The sequence below is a fragment of the Pezoporus wallicus genome, unplaced genomic scaffold (assembly GCF_028554395.1).
Source record: "Pezoporus wallicus isolate ANWC-B61680 ecotype Strahan unplaced genomic scaffold, APGP_CSIRO_Pwel_v1 contig_1851, whole genome shotgun sequence".
NCBI classification, from domain to species: domain Eukaryota; kingdom Metazoa; phylum Chordata; class Aves; order Psittaciformes; family Psittacidae; genus Pezoporus; species Pezoporus wallicus.
Window position 1 is genome coordinate 951,732 of NW_026635653.1, and position 17,217 is coordinate 968,948.

General features: G+C 36.2%; 1 protein-coding gene across 5 annotated transcripts in view; it reads right to left on the reverse strand.

Moving 5' to 3' along the window:
- The window catches only part of MYO16 (myosin XVI), a 388,271-nt gene that overhangs the window by 107,541 nt on the left and 263,513 nt on the right, over nt 1-17,217 (reverse strand). For all 5 annotated transcript variants that reach the window (XM_057397231.1, XM_057397226.1, XM_057397227.1 and 2 more), the window contains 4 exons: nt 8,146-8,257; nt 4,527-4,644; nt 3,635-3,706; nt 2,888-3,029 (listed from right to left, as the gene is read on the reverse strand). In XM_057397231.1, the coding sequence (XP_057253214.1) occupies nt 2,888-3,029; nt 3,635-3,706; nt 4,527-4,644; nt 8,146-8,257 (444 nt within the window). The remainder of the gene's footprint in view (nt 1-2,887; nt 3,030-3,634; nt 3,707-4,526; nt 4,645-8,145; nt 8,258-17,217) is intronic.

Below are 17,217 nucleotides of genomic sequence, written 5' to 3' on the forward strand. Positions count from 1 at the left end.
CAATAAATTTCTTTGAAACAATACCAAGATGAATAAACTTATGAACCTCAAAAGTACCCTGCAACCAGTCCAAACTAGCATCCATGGTTATAATTCAGTTTTAACTAGACAAAATCATAAGTAACTTTTTGTGAAGGAGAACAACATTTCTGAAGTTGTATTATCTCATATAACACTGTCATTAAAACTTTTATATTTATTGGATAGTATTATAAAGTAATGAATTTGCTGGATTCTGGTAACACTTTTATCCTTTATTTTTCATGCCACTAGAGCCTGGTCTTTGCAGTTTTTCACAGAATCACCCACCCTTCCTGTAGATCTAATGGCAGTCATCACTTTTACTTTGCCTGTAACCAGCCACAAGATATTTCATGGTAAATATAAATGAGTATTAATGACCAAAATCAAGTAGCTTCACCATAGAAGTTAAACAGGGGTAACTGGTTTGCTCAAAAATGCCAAAATCAAATATTTTTCTTAAGAGTTACTATGTCAATAAATCTAAGTTTTTTGCTTCATAAATTCTCACTGAAGTAGGATGGAAGTACAGTTAAGCTACCTCACAAGAAAACAAGCGGAAGAGTTAGAAACCTTATTCCAGGCTTCTGATGAAGGCTTCATCCCATCTGACAAGTAGTAACTGCAAGTTTCTGATAAGGGAATGAAGTATGGCCTGAAATGTATCAGCTTTATTTAGTCACATTAGTAAATGTCTTTGGTGCATCTTTTAGAAGAGGTTTATTAAAACAGCACCAAACTGGCGGCATAACGCTGCTAACTGGTAGAATTGCTCAGATGTATATGAAGTAAATCTGAGACACAAATCATAGATTGATGACACGACTTGCATTAATCCAACTTGCATCTTGAACTGTGCTTGCTTTACTACTATAGGTTATGGAACACGATTAGGCTGGACCAAAAAAAGCTGGGTGTGGGGGAGGTATTTTCTTTTCCTAAGATGTCTAACTCAATTGAGGTTGAAATACCAATGAAGGATCAACTTCATTTTCATTTAAAATAAGCTATTTAGCTTCAAGTTTGCAAAGGAACCTGAGACTGAATTTGGCCTGCTAAAATTTAACATGTCTTGGCAGTACTGGCAAGAAATCCCGAGCTGGTTAGTTTCCTTTAGCTAGTCTAAATGAAGAATTTCCCCTTTTCAAGCACAGGTAGAACATAAAACTATTATACATTCCTCATTCCTGACAACATCAAACATCTGCCCTGTTTTAGCTAGGGTTTACAACATCACATAGTCTTCAATTTACCACACAGGTAGAAATAATTTCACTGAGAATTATTTCCAAAAGGCAGAAGTCACCTCAGGCACATATTGCGCTAAAAGGAGTCTACAAGGTAAAAACCATACAAACAGCTTTGACTTTCATTATTTGAAGATCCTATGACACCTAGAAATCATAATTTTACATTACTGAACAACAGAGACACACAGCACCCTATTCTGAAAGATTTTGAGATATCAAATTGCAAAACTGCAAAATCACACATTGAAAAATCATTTCAAACAGTTTTAACAGATTTTTTAATATACTGATTTTAGATTTCTTCCTCAATGACTACTGTAAATGAGCTTACTCTAACTAGGAATATCTGAGCTGGATTGTTGTTTGTCACAGACATGTACTGAGTTAAGCCAATGTTCCACAAGTCCCAGGAAAGAAAGTGGAAGAATGAAATGTGACACTGTCCTTCTTTGTTATAAACAGTATTTCAAATTAGGACATGGACTCTAACACGGCTCTAACCTGCTTATCCAGGTGTCTGCAATTGTAAAGGGCTGTACAATCAGAAACAGACAAGTAAAACCTTTCCCTCTTACTGGCAAAACTTTCCTTTGCCTCCAGCAGGAAGCTAGGCACTGGTGGTTTATGTAGCAACATAAAGCTTTTATGTGCAGAAAGCTCTGAGTTATTCAGATATGGTAGCATTTTCTGTTAGCTACACCTATAGAAGACAAATGTGATTTATTACTAATTGGTCTAGAATTAGGAGAGTTATGAAAATAAGATTGTGAATTCTTCAGGCTCTAGAAGAGAGCAACTGAAAATATTTGTCCTACAAAGTCAATGCAGATATCATACAAGGCAAAAATACTTATTATTTTTGGAAGTTTCACATCTGTCATTTGTGGATTTCTATTTACCAATAATGCCAAGGCATCTTTTGTTCATATGAAAATTTACCTGAGCATGTGAGATGTTGAGCCTTGGCTGAATCACATGCATATGATCATCTGATTAGATCTGCTTAGTTTGCTACTTTGGTTCTACTGAAATTTCTTTTTTTCATTGTTTTTTATTTGTTTTGTGTATGCTTCACTGATGCACATTAATTACCATTCATTTTTTTTCTAAGAAACCACACTGGATACCAACAGCATTAGATTTAGCAGATGATAACCTAGATACATCAAGAACATTCTTAGAACATTTAATTCAGTGTTTTACTCATGGTTAATTCATGTTTAAACATTTATTTAAAGGCCTTTGAAAAAAATTCTGGTTTTAATATCCTGTGCTCATACCCTGGTCATATTTCTGGGGAGAAAGAGCAAGTGTTCTCTGCACTAAAAAAAAACACCAAGCCACTTTTTGCTTGTTGAAAGATTGAGCCCACTGTCAGCTTTTAAAAGCTTATTAATTCAAACCACCCATCTAGTTGCCTGCATGTCCCCCTACACAAGCAAATAAATAAACAAATATGTTACCAAGGAAACAACTTTGAAGGAATGGACAGTGATTTAAAGATCCAAGTATCACTGCCATGCTACCATAAAATGCTTCAAATGATGGAATTACATTTCTTTTGTGGATCTGGATTTGAACAGATAATGGCACAGCCAATAGTTTGTAGTTCCTACCTGCCAGTCTCATCTTGATCTTGAAGGTAGAAGTTGACTGTGTTGACTAAAAAGCTGAATAAACGACCATAGAGAGTTTTTGCCAAGAGATCCCGGTAAAATTCTGCAATCTCTATAGTGTGCCTCCTTACAATCATGTCTCCTAAGAGAGAAAGCAGAAACTGGAGATGAAAGAGTGTTGTAAAGCTCTTCTTAGTAATTTTACTTACAGTAAATTTAGTTACAGTTACTTCTCATTTGCCAAACCTATACATGGTGTTAGGTGTTTTTTTTCTGAAGCCTCCAGTGAAAGGTAAGACTGTCAACTCTCACAAGATCTTCAGTTTGGAAACATGTACATTGCACTTGTTTCATTAGAAAAGAGTATGAATACCACAAAGAGGTAGCATTTTACTGAAAAGAACTTTTTTAAAAATTCTCTTTTTTAAAAGACACCCCTGCTGAATTCAGTTCTTAGTATCTAATCTGTTATCTTGACACACATTCGTAAGATTCATCAAGTTAGGAGTCCATCAGCATCAGAGAGTAAAACTACTTTGCTTCATATTACAAAGACATTTCTAAATCAGTGGCAGCCTGACATACTGCATGGCAGATATTCCTACCTCTTCCTCAGAGAGCAAATTTTACAAGACCATACAAGAAATTAGAAATAAAACTTATCTGCTTTTTAAATTCTCAAATTGGAATGATCAAAATGCCACAAGGTGTGATCTATGAAAATGTAAGCTTGAAAGGAAAGATTACCTTTAAAATACTGAACATCAGTTGTTAAGGCTGAAGCAAGCTCATCTGGTGAAACCTGCAGCATCCCTGCCACTGAAATGAAAAAATTAACTTAAAGAAAGCCTGATTTGTGCTCTACTGCCTGTTTCATTTTTTTGTAACAGCTTTTCTTCTGTAAATGTTATTTTTGAATAGCGAAAGAACTCACACATTAAAGAGTGCTGTCACAGAAGTAATCAAAATTAATGAACAGGTAAAACTGGATTACTATAATCAGCACTTTGTGAAGTTTTAGCGTATCTGTATTACATTACAGCTTTCTTTCCCCGTTAAAGATTACTCAGGACTTTCTCCAGGGCTTGGCAGACTTTCTCCTGTATTAGAGTTAAGGTATGCTTTTTATTGACATTCTGTATTCATAAGCCACTGTGAGGAGATTTGTTAGTGGCCAAGAGGGCAAACTTCAAAGCATGGAAACAAGAGACCCTTTTAAGACATAGATTTCTGAATGTAAGAAATTCAATTCAATGCAAATTGTTCAGCTGTTGACAAGCAGTTCAAGAGCATTCTAAAAGAAGACTGCATAAAGCACACTGTACAATATCTTTTGGCAAATGACACACTAAATGTGTCATTTATTTAGATAACTTGCAACTGCAAATAAATAAATACAGCATTTTATTTCATTACATAAAAATCTGTAGTTTATAAAAACACCCAAGTCAACTAGACTTGGTTCCTAGACTGAAGTCCTAGACCAAGTCAACTAGACTGTGTTCCCAGAGTAACTTATGAATTTTCAGAAGTCATTTTTTTGTCTCCCTGGAACTGTGTTCCCATCTGTCGTGGATCAGCGTTAACTGTCCTGCTGTGGGACCAAGCAGGAGACGCTCCAAGGGCACATCCTACTGACCTCGTTCCAGCAGCTGCAGGTCTGACACAAATGCTGTCTCAGCATCTGTCAAAGTCGTAAAGCGAATGTCTCCAAGATGCAGAATTGCTGAGAGAATTACAAACATGTTCTCCACCTCCTGCACGTATTTTATACAGAATTAAAGATAAAGAAGAGATCTGTTGAGCACACCAGTAAGCGGCAATGCTTTATGAAAATACAAAAGAATTAAAGATAAAGAAGAGATCTGCTGGGCACACCAGTGAACAGCAATGCTTTATAAAAATACAAACTTTATTGGTTTATATCATTGGCATTAGCTAAGTATAAAAACTATTCACATGTAAACTATTAACAGGAAATTTGGATTTAGAAATCAAACTGGAACTTATTTAGGACATAAACCAACAAGAGTACTTTTTTTTTTTTTCCTGTTTCAATGTAAATCACATTAACTACTGAGTTAAGAAAGTTTTTCAGCAGGTGATAAAAAAATACTGAAATATCTTTAATGGATGTATTATTTCTGCAAGAAATAAACGTATCTCGTCCACAGAGAATTTACATCAAGATACATTCTGTTTCAGAGAATACTAAGGTTTGTTTTTTCTTCAGCCAATTGCATTCACAAACAAAGTGTCTAGTTCTAAATTATAACAGGTTTCTGGTAGTAAAAGCTGCATTTAGGGTCTAAAAGAAACAAAAGCAACCTCTCCTACCCACACACTTTGCACCTGTAACTGCATGCTATGTTCTGATGTCTCTAAGGCTGTGAAGCAGTTGTCTTTAGGGCTAGAATTTTCCTGGCTTCACTTTTACCTCATCAAGAAGAGAAATATTTTTCTTGTTTGTTTTTAAATGTTTTTCAATTAAGCAAACAAAAAAAATGATCCATTAAATATGCACCAAGAATGTTAAGACATGGAAAACACAGTATAGGTTTGGAAGCTTCTTTTAAGGTCAGTTATATAACAACGGTGCTCCTTTAAAATTACAAAACAGGAAACCTGATACCCGCTATAGCATTATATGGCATTATGCACAGTAAAGTTAATTGCTAATTCTTGAAATATTTTTGAAAAATAATATTTGGAACCTGTTCTACTGAAACAGTAGAAGTGACAGTAAGAAGTCTCACTGGAATGTGCAGAATAAGATCAAAAAATACACTATAAATGAAATACTTAGCCAAAATATCCCCTTTATTCTCAGGTAACTGAAATAAATTCCGAATACACACTGAAACCAAGCTTGGATGACTTTTCATCAGTTTTCAAAAGCAAAAGGTCAAAAAAAAAAAAAAAAGCAGCTTTTCTTCTTGTTCCTTTCCTTAATAAATATGCCTATCATCAGAGGACATTAAAAGAAGCTTACAGTCTTTCTGGAATACAGAGTATAGGACCTCTGATGCTGTTTAAGCAATTTTGACTTCAAACTACATTTTAAAATAAAAACTTCAAACTCTTACTTTATGAGATGCAAATAGGGCAACAGCGTAATTTTTTTTATCTACACAATATCAAAGTAGAAGATTTTAAAAAGGCAGTAAATATAGGTGAAGTCTGAATAAGATGACACTCACAACTGTCCTGCTTACATGGCCTTCAAACAACAGTGCTATACTATACTTCTTGGGAAGGCTTCTCAGGCAAGATGGAATGGCACACTAGGACAGCATGCTTCTTGCTTGTTTGTTAGCTTGTTTAGAACTGTTTTGGGAATGTCTGTACAGCACTGAATTGCAGCAGGCTGAGATAGCAGTTTATTCTGGTGATTTTGGTAATGCCTCTTGTTTAGTTCACATTCCAGATTCCAAAATACTTTGTTATTGTGCTCTAAGATGCATGTTCCTTCAATTTTAAAACAATTTTTTAATAAACACTAACATACTTTGCAAGATACTATTAACGACTGCTACGGATTTTTTTTGTGTCATTGAATGTAGCCAGACGGTCAGGGAATAATACTTACCTCATGTAAGGTAAGTAACTGTACCTCAAAGTAATGGGTAGAAATTTCAGGAGATGTGTTCTATGTACATATTTCCTTTAATCTCCAACACAGGAAATCTGGAGCTCCACAGATTTCTAAACTCCTAAATGATTATTATAATGCTGCCTGGATATAGAAGAGTCTTGAAGACAGTTTACATTTTTCTGAGAGGCAACTTACTTCCATTCAAGAACACTGAGCAAAGAGAAGATGAAGTGCTGGATCCCAAAGAATATTGTATGTAAAGTATTCTCAGACAGTTTCTGCAGGCTTCTAAACCGCGATTCATTATGCATTCAATTATTCATTTATTGGCTGAAGGACTTCCCTAACAGAACAGAAACATTAATGAAAGAGCTAGAAAAACTCACCCATCTGTGAACAGTGGGCTAAATGCAGAAACGCCTGAAACTTTTGCTGCTCAAGCAGCTGCAGAGCTTGAGACTAAGAGAAAGGAACAATTCTGTATATAGATACATAGACTAGATACACATACACGTTTAATTTTTATATGGCCATGTGAGTATCTGTGAAAAAAAAGCCACTCTTTTTTATATTAAATGGTGGCACAGGTTACCAAAGAACAATTGTTACTATCTATGTAGGTAATGCAAAACAACTACGACGTACCATCACTAAAGAAGTCAACCTCATACCTAAATAACAGCTCCAACAGACTCAAAATTTTTGTTGCTGATAGCCCTTGATCCCTTTTTATTACATCTGTTGCCCATCTGCCATCTTTTATGAAAATCTAACATACTGTTACATTAACCTTTCCTCCATTTTTTTCTGAAGATGCTAAATATCATGTTAGGGGTGAATAGGATTTTACCCTTTAGAACTTCTGTTGTGTATTTGTTTTGCAGAAGTATCCCAGCTAGTGTTAGGTGTTAAACACATACTTAAGAAACATGGGCAGTTTGTTAAATATTCTAGTATCCTGAGGCAATTACTCAGTTTACATGAGTCCCTACACTCAGACCTCTATTTCTTCTGATTCCTATCACACCTCTGTCCTCCAGAACCCTTTCTTTATTAATTTTCCAAATTATCTTCTTTATTAGTTTTATAGGATTAAAGACAAACATCAGACCTATCTTCTTGTTGCTTTTTGGGGATTAAGTTAGCTCTTTCAAGTTATCGAGCTTTATTTTGTTTGACTAAGTATGTATTTTTTTCTCTCAGGTGCTGCTATCAAAGGGATTTGGAATGTGTGTTTTACAAAATTAAAAGGGACAGGGAGATAATCAGGAAGAGGAAAAAAATCCTGTGGGTTTTATGATGTTTCTGTCATATGGGATTTGATTGTTTCTTTTTATCTACGTAATTTAATTGTTCAGAGTATTATACCTTGAAGCTGTTTTGTGAATCTTTAAGAACGAAAAAGATTTACACTGTTGGTGCTGTGTCTAATTAAAAGTGATTACAGTAAATTCCCTGGGGTGAAATAGTACTGTATATTGTTTCAAGGTCTTAACGGTCAGGAAAAAAAAGACAGACGGTCACTTCTTTTCCCCACAAAAGGTTATTGGTGAGAGTTCCTTGTGGCCTATTTTAACTAAAATGGTGATTTTAGCCACAAATAACATGTATTTAACTAATATGGTGATTTTAGCCACAAATAACATAAGCTTGTGTAACTTACCGGGCTGTTGAATCCCATAGCACCTAGAGCTTGTTTTAATACGGCTAATTTCTCCCTGTTTTGAGGGTTGGCTGTTAACATCAACTCTTCCACTGCAGTCTGGCTTAGATACCTGCACAGAGGAAAAATAGCATATTGAGCATTTATGAGGCTGGTGCACAGTCTACCTTTTGAGGTTAAAAGCCAGCTTTGCCCTTCTAACCAGAGGTTTATTACAGATTTCTTTTTTAGCCTTCAGAGGGAACAGATTTAATTTTTACTGCTGACAGCTTGGCAATTCTTGCATAGATTCCCCTCCAGAAGGCAGATTTGGGGAGATCCTCTGATAACTCTACTTGAAATTCCCCTTCTGCTAGCTATGGAATAGATCAGTTCTTATGTGCCTGATCCCTTGATGATCATTCACTCCCTTCGCAGCTGAATGGTTGACAGGTATACTCAGCATCTCCTAGAAAAAAGTAGTAACTAGTAACATAGAATAGTAAGTGTACAGCCCTTAAGCTGTACTGCTGTAAGTAATGTGAAGCAAAAGAAAATTTTACAAACCTTCTGAAAAATCATAATTAGAAAAAAGAGACACTTAGTGCAGCAGCTAAATCTGGAATGTAAAACCAGAACTGACATAAAGAGAAGTAACACAAAACAGATTAATCAAAACCTATTTCAGTAGACTACTGAAAAGAGCAGCAATATAACCATTACAACCATGTATTTTGACCCTCTTGAAATATGCCCATGGGCCAGATTTTTAAACACATTAGGTATCTTCACAGAGCTGAAATCACTAAGAATGAGGTGTCCAAGAATATTTTACAGGATCTGATTTTTAATTACATCACCCTGAGAATGTAAAAAAAATGAGTTTATCATTTTAATTAAAATACACATTCATCATACAATCTGCAATCTTCACAAACGTCACATCAACAACAGAATTGCCATACATAAAACATCATTACAATACCAACAAAAGTGAACAATTTACACTCACTCCACCCCTTATCCCTTCACCACAACAACAAAAACTCTTCACAATTACTCTGCTCTCTAGTAATGCTCATGATCTGCCACATAAAGATGGGAAACAATACTGGCTTAATATCTGACAATTCTTGTTCACAATCATACTTTGATTGCACACAGCTTCAGAATAAAGCTCCTATTGCCACAGAAAGGCTGGCACACTCCAGTAAGGATGGCCTTTTACATGTGTGTATCTTTCTGAAACACAGGAAAAATAATGCAGTATTCACACTTGTTTAACTGATAATGAGGTGTATGTGGTATACACAACATAATGCAGACCACATTTTTAGTGGACTGACACCAGATTTACCAGTGTGAGTTTTTCTTAGAGTGATAATGGCATAAATTACCCCAGCAGGTGGGCAGAGGACGAATCATGGGGAAAAACATATCCCTGGGTGCATAAGCACTTTTTGCACCCACAGGAGAACTCAGTCAGCAGGTATCTCAAGTACAAACAAGCCTCACATCGGTGGCAGAAGTGGGTGAATTAACACAGCCTTTGAGAACTCGGGTCTGTAAGCAGCACTGCCAAAGCTCTGCACCATTTCTATGGGGTTACTAAATGCATTCATTTTGTCCAAATCAGGTAGATACAAATGATAGCACAGCTGTCAAATTAGATAAAGCAGATGATGCAAAGTATACGGCAGTTTTATGGGTTTTTCTGGGGTTTTTATATACTGCCTGCAGGTTTCAAAAGGAGGCTGGAATACAACCGATACTGAATCTGGCACAGACAGAACCTACTGGTATAAAGGTTAATCCACCAGAAAATTTTCCACTGTTCCAAATTGCTGCATGAGCTTACACCAGTTCAGTGTTATACATTATGTATTGGTGGCATTTCTGGTCTATAATTAGGAGATCTATATCAGCATATACTCTGCTGTCAAAATATCCTATTGAACAGCTGTGGGAGTTGGAAGCTTATGGCCATTTCTGAGAAGGAAAAAATAAAAAAATAAAAGAAAAAAGCCTCCTCACTGGTGCTCTCCTTAAATAACTCCTTGCCTCCCCATCTGTGTACTTAGCAGAGAATATTGCATGCTTCTCTTATTTAAAGCAACTCCATTTAACCAACTCATTTCAGCACAGTTGAAGTGCTAATGTGTATCATAGCAAAAAGGTATGTGAACACTACCAACACATATCAAAGCAGGCTGTGGCACAGCAAAATGACCCAGAATGTGCACTCTCTTGTAGGAAAGAGCTGAGATGTGATATGATACAACATACGTCAGTTCTTGCCTTCAGAGCAAGTACTTCTTGCTCATACAGCAGGGGGCAAAATGGGTACCTGCCAAACCAGGTGTCTGTGGCTCCAGTTACCCATCCATAAACTGCAGCATCTGTTGGGGCATGACTGCTGGAAGAGAATCGGACTTCTCCAGTATAAATCTCCGGAAAATTTAATCAGCAGATACTTTGCACTAATCAACTCCTTAGACAACTACAATAAAAAAAAAAATACTTTGAGCTGTATTGTTTGTAATTATTATTAACTGCGAAAATAAGGCCTTTTTACTTAATGCTGTCCACATGGATCCCAAGACTTTCTACAGGACCCTGTAATACCAAGCTTTCCTTGGGACTGATATAAACTGGTATTTCACTAACAGAGTAAATAAAGCATTACCAAAACACTATCCAGCACATAACCACTTTTCATTTGTAAAATCTGACATTGAAATGCTCAAATATTCTATAAGAACAGCCACTTTATGCCACATACCTATCTATATACATTATTGCTGCTTATCATATATAAATATTGGGTTCATTACAGTGGTTCAACTCATATCTGACAGTGAAGCTGTCTGAAAGAGATTAATAGGTTGTGTCCACTTCATCAAAAATTCCCTTTTGTCAGGACAGTTAAAGTCAGGTTCCAATTTAAGCAAAAGGGTAAGCATGGTTTTGCCAGATGGACACTTCTTTTCAGAGGGCTTTCCTGAAGTAAATACATTCTGTCATGAATAATTAAGAGAAATCTTGGTGGAATTACATTAAGTGGTTCTATGTCACTATAAAAAGTTAGGATAAAGCCCTATGATGAAAGAGACAAAAAAAAAAAAAAAAAATCAATTCTCTTTCATCAAGTTAGCATCTAGCTGCTTGCTACTTGACTCCTTTCCTGATAGAGGAGGAGTGCTGACATATCTGTATTACATTGTAAAGCCTTCTGGGCTATAGCAGCCATGATATAAGGGAAACATTATACAACATTAGTTGTTAGTCTTGAAACCTGTAATAGCTGGGAACTCAGTGCAATAAATGTTGATTGTGGTAATAAGCATTTCACTGATCACAGTTTAAAATCTCTGGTTGTAGGCAAAAAAGCTTAATTTTCTATTTGCTTATGCTCAGAACAATATAGTCATTTGAGGTCTAAGAGTATCCTAAAGCTTGTGGGCTGTACTCAAAACTACAAAGAGAAGACTTTAATGCAGAGAAGAAAAACACAGAAGCAAGGGGCTGATGAAGGTTACTTATGCTAGTTTATTGGTCAGATAAAGTGTCAGAGACTAGATGAAAGCACATTTTGTCACAAAATTAAGCCAAACATGAATGAGTATTATAAAGATAAAATTAAACTACAAACAATTATAATATGAGACAAAGGCATAACTGAATGTACAGATTCAAGACAGGTAAATCTGATTAGGCAGTGGATCATCAGAAAAGCATTTACCATAAACTAAATGAGAGTCAGGCATGCCCTGATACTGCAAAATATTAATCATCATATGTAACACCCTTAGTTACGTATGCTGATACAAAAGACATGAAATATTTAGTGTGGTAAAGTTTCAAATGGAGTATTCTGTGTGATTCTAGGTATCCCATTTTACGGAAATCAGGATCACTTAGAGAAAAACCCAGGAGAAAGCAACAGAAAAATATTTCAGAAAAAATTACGTAGAGCAAAAGTGTTCATTAAAGGTAGCTTACAGAAGACTGAGAAAGATATTGCAAAGAGGAAAAGTAAACAGCCCAACAGTCCTTTAGGTGCAAAACCACAGACAGAAATACCACTACTTTACCCAGCTGACCTGAGGACACAAGAACAGCATGGTAGAGCATGAAACAAATCTTAGAGAAATGAGCCTATTTCCAGGAGATAAAAAATATGAAGGCATTGTACTAAAACTAAGATATGAAGATACTTTCCAACACTCACTTATTCTGGATTTTGATACTGCATTCCTATCAAGTTTGCAAAGAACATCAAATTGGGGGGAACAGCCAACATGGTAGAGGGCAGGGCTGACCTTTACAGGCTGAAGGTGTGGGCCAACAGGAACTTCATGAAATTCATGAAGGCAGGTTATGCAGTTGGAAATGAATAAAGCCTTACAATGATACACACTGATGAACTGGAGAGCAGTTCCGGGGGAAAGGCCCTGGGGACCTCAAGAACAATGAGATGGGCAGGAGTTAGCATTGACCCTGGGCAGCAGAAATGGCGAGCAGCATCCAGGGCTGCATCACCAGGAGCACTGCCAGGAGACTGAGGGTTCTTTCCCTCTGCCCAGCACTGCCTGTTAGACCACAACATATTGAAATCAGCTCTGCGGGTGCACACACATGCACAATACACAAAAGACATTGCTAAAGTTGGAGTGAGATGAGTGGAGGGCCAACTCAGTGGTCGCGGCTGTAGACATGACGTGGGAGGCTTCTTGAGTAAGCAGGGCTTGTTCAGCCCACGGAAGTGGAGGCTCCAGAAACACAAACATCCTTGGAGGTTTTCAGGACTTGACTGGACAATGCTCTGAACAACCTCATCTGATCTTACAGCTGGCCCCACTTGGAGCAGGTGGTACACTAAGGAACTCCTGAAGGCCCTGCCAAAATTAATTATCCTATGATCCTATGAAACACATTGTATTTTTTTCTCAGATATGTTTGGTTCTTTTTTAACCTCCTATAAACCCAGTAATTTTTACCCCAGAGAAGTGGGAGATCAAGAAAAGCTAGGTCTCAACTTGTTTGAGACCTTACCTTGACCTTTGAACAGTCTCTAAAACACAAAAATTGAACACAGCCCTTAAAGTGATAAGATACCTCAGGATAAATAAGTTTTAATTTTTTATTAGCACAGCATTATTATTTTATAAGGAGGAAGATGTCTTCTCAGATTTGGACATCAAATTCTAAAAAAATCTTTCTTTTTTAAAATTTTAGAAAACTTAAATTTGAAAGAAATTAAGTTTACATCTTAAGAAAAACTGATATGAACTATTTACCATCAGGAAATTTCCAGACACCTTGATAATATTTTATGAATTAGAAACAAAAAAGAACCTCATTTAGGACTTTTAAAAATATCTGTACAAATAGTATTATTGGTAAGTCTTCCATTAGTTGTTTTAGAAGGACCTGGGGCACAGAGCCAAACTCCTAAAATTTAGGAAGATATCCCATGTGAGCTGCATCAAAATAATTGCCAGGATACGTGCTGTGACCACCACCAACATTTCCAAGCTAATTCAACTTAGCTTGATTTTGTGTCTAAACAACAGTTCGCACCTCGTACATGAAATTATTCGTAAATGTAGCAAGATGACTGAAAACCAATCCTTTCTCGTACAAAATCACTCAGGGATTTTTTTATTCTACTGGGCTTTCAGGTAAAGGTGTACATTATATGAGTTCAATCTTACTTTATTTAGATGTTAGTTCTTATGTTGTATGAAGTGGGGAAAAAGATAGGGCTGAAAGTCACTATAGAAACTACTTGTTCCAAATACCATCCTGAGGCAGAAAATCACAAGTTTAAAGATTCAGGTATGATAGTATCATCTTCCTGGTAAGAACTAGGAACATCAATGTGAACACAGCTAAAACAGTCCTGACATTAGCTTACAAATCAGTTTTCTCTTTCTTTTGTGTAGCTGTTGTTAACAGATTTTCAAAGAACCTGTCTGTTTGCACAGTAGATCCTGTCTTGATACAAAGTATTGGACCAGATCTCTGGAAGCCCCTTTCAAACCAAAGGCGAAGGAAAATACTGTTTTTCTCTGTTTATATTCCTTTAGTTGACTTCAGTTGGTGAAAGGAAAAAAAAGAAAAAGAAAAAAGATGCATGAGAAGAGATGAATGGCATAATCTGTTACTTTTGGAGATCTAGTTTCTTTGAGGAATTACAACCTTTATGGTCTGCTTTCTGCTTCTGATACATTTGCACTTCTGTCATTTCCCTGCTACTAGTAGTATTTGTCTTAGCTAACCCCTAGAGAAACAGAATAGCATCAACTCCTATTCTAGCACAATTGACCACACTATCTAGTACATTTATTTTGCTAAAAAGAGTTCAAGATCAGTGAACATGGAAGCAAAGACTACTTAATATAAACAAATAACTAAATACAGGACTCTAGCAATACTTCATTATGCAATACAAGCCACTGCAGATCATGTTATGAATCAGAAATTCTGGATTTTGTCCATATATCCCTTGTTTCTTTTATAAAAATGACTTACAAATAAACTCCTAATATGAATTCAATAATTTAAAATAGCTATTAAAACTGAGATCCCGATACTTCACATTTACTTATACAAGCCAGACCTTTTTGGTTCTCACATAAAGAACAAAAAATCTACACTTTTTTAACATATCATGCTGTAAGCATGCGGAAACCTGTCATGCAGTAATTCTCCAAAGCCATTTTGTGCTGCCCAGTTAAAGAAATTCATAATAGAAAAATAAAATCAGGTTCTCTTTAATTGTGGTGACAGGCAAGAAATAGAAGGGACCTGTCACTTGCTTTCCATGAGTTTTAGAGGCAACTGGTAGGAAACACTGTGTTTATATCCTAGAGGAGAGCACGTCATTTAGACTGAATGGATTCAGAAACGCCCACTAGGAGCATTCATACACTTTTAGTGTTGTAAAGGCTTTTATCACAGCTTGACCTTAACTAAAATGTGTCATTAAAAAATGCACACAAGTATCCTCTCAGTGCTAGCTTCTATAAAATACTGTACCAACAGTTCTAAAAACAAACATAGACCATGCACATCACGACATCATACTTGGTGATTTCAGGCCACAGGAACAAGAAATATTTATTTTTTATTGCTGGGTTTACATATACTATGCAGCAGAATAATGATTTATTCCACCACTGTATGTTACCCCAATTCAGGAAAGTATTTATGTGTACCTAACTTCAAATCCGTGCTTCATCCCACTGATTTCAGTTGAATCAGTATCACAATAAATGCTGATATGAAGCACAACTGGAAGTTGTAAGTTAACACTCTATGCTGAGCTTTGATTCGCTATGAAAGAAAGAAAGACAGATGAAGTGTTTAAGTGAGACAGGACATAAGCAGTACTGGAGACCTAGACTTGAAGCTGCCCTAAGCATCGCTTGCATAATTCTCAGACGTATCACCTTACTAGACATTTACTACTACACAATGCAATGCCATATTGCATGAAGATTCCTGAACTATATCTGTATGTCCTAGGTGTAGCACAGAAAGCGCAGTAAGTGAGGCTAATTACCTCAGATAGACCACTGCCCTACAGCTATGGCATTTTTTGCATGGCATCATCTGAGGTGCCTCTGTTACACTCCACAATGAGCCACACAGACTTACCTTTTGCCTCTATTTGTCTTCATACAAAATCTTAAGCAAAACCAGTTTTAATTGGACTTATTACAAAATCTTCATTAATTGACGCTTTGTTGCTAGAAAATTCTCAAGAGAGCCAACGTCACAGGCAGATGAAGCAGTATTTCATAATCAGGTTCCAGCTCTAACACAATCAATATGCATGTTGTAGGTGACACTGTATTAAGAAGCATGGATTAACAAGCTAAATCCCTTCCTTCCCCTTATTAGTGCTGCCCAATGAACCATGTACCTGCACAATCATGTGAAAAGTGTGTGCCTTTTGCCTTTGCAGTACACATCCTCCTTCCCATACAGCTCAGAGCATTAACCCTGATCAAGCACAATGGCCATCACTGAAAATTCAACATTATTAGATCAGTTAATTTTTACTTTAAGCTAAGGTGGAAATTATAGTATCTGAGATATGAATTAGTCCCAGGCAAAATATAACTGTTTATAAACCAATTTTCTTACAACTAGGTCAGTTTACTGCCCTCATAAACCAATTTTCTTACAACTAGGTCAGTTTACTGCCCTCATATTAAGTATGTGTGAAGTCTTTCTCTGAAATACACCAAATTTTTCTAAAGGGCTATTCCCGTGACTACTCACTAAATATTGAGACTTAATTTAGGGATAACTAAACACTGAACTTAAGGATGGTTAAGGCTAAGAATGAGTGACGTCATAGCTTTACGCATGCTTCTAAAAAAGTTTTCAAAACTGCAGGGATAAAGGGTATTGAGTGTTTAAAACCCAGACACTACCTTTCAAAAAGAAATTCCATTAATCTCTAATGTATTTACAAAGTCACAGAATAAGAAATAACAACAAACATTTTTATTTCTTTAGATCTCCCATGTGAGTATGAGAGGACAATGTACTCTGCTTAGTGAGGAAAAGCTGCCTTGCACTTAGCAATGTTTGATATGTAAACAGAAATGAGATAAAGACAAAGCAAAACAGTTGCCATGAATGAAGTAAACGACATTTACAGAACATGATAATGAGTAGCTTCTGGATTTTTCCCTGAGGGAAAAGGGGCATATTTTACTGCCATTTTCTTTTGTCTTCTACTTCTAAACCTATTCCAATCTGAATAAATTTTGCATCCTTTGAACTATATTATGTAGTAGCACTGAGATGGAATTTCTGATAATTATTTAAGTGCACAGATTTCTGCCCATGATTATGGCAATAAAGCACCAAAACCAGCATTCTGAAAACACGAATAACTTTGTTATTTCAAGAAGTAAGGTGTCAGTACAATATTAATAAAAAACCTGTTGCAGACAGATTTGGGGATAGCCAGAACACAGCTCTTGTTTTTATTTTTCTAAACTAAAAAAATCACCTGTTATGTCTTTTGTAAACTGGTTTCAGCACAGAAATCTTACATTAGCCTGTGTG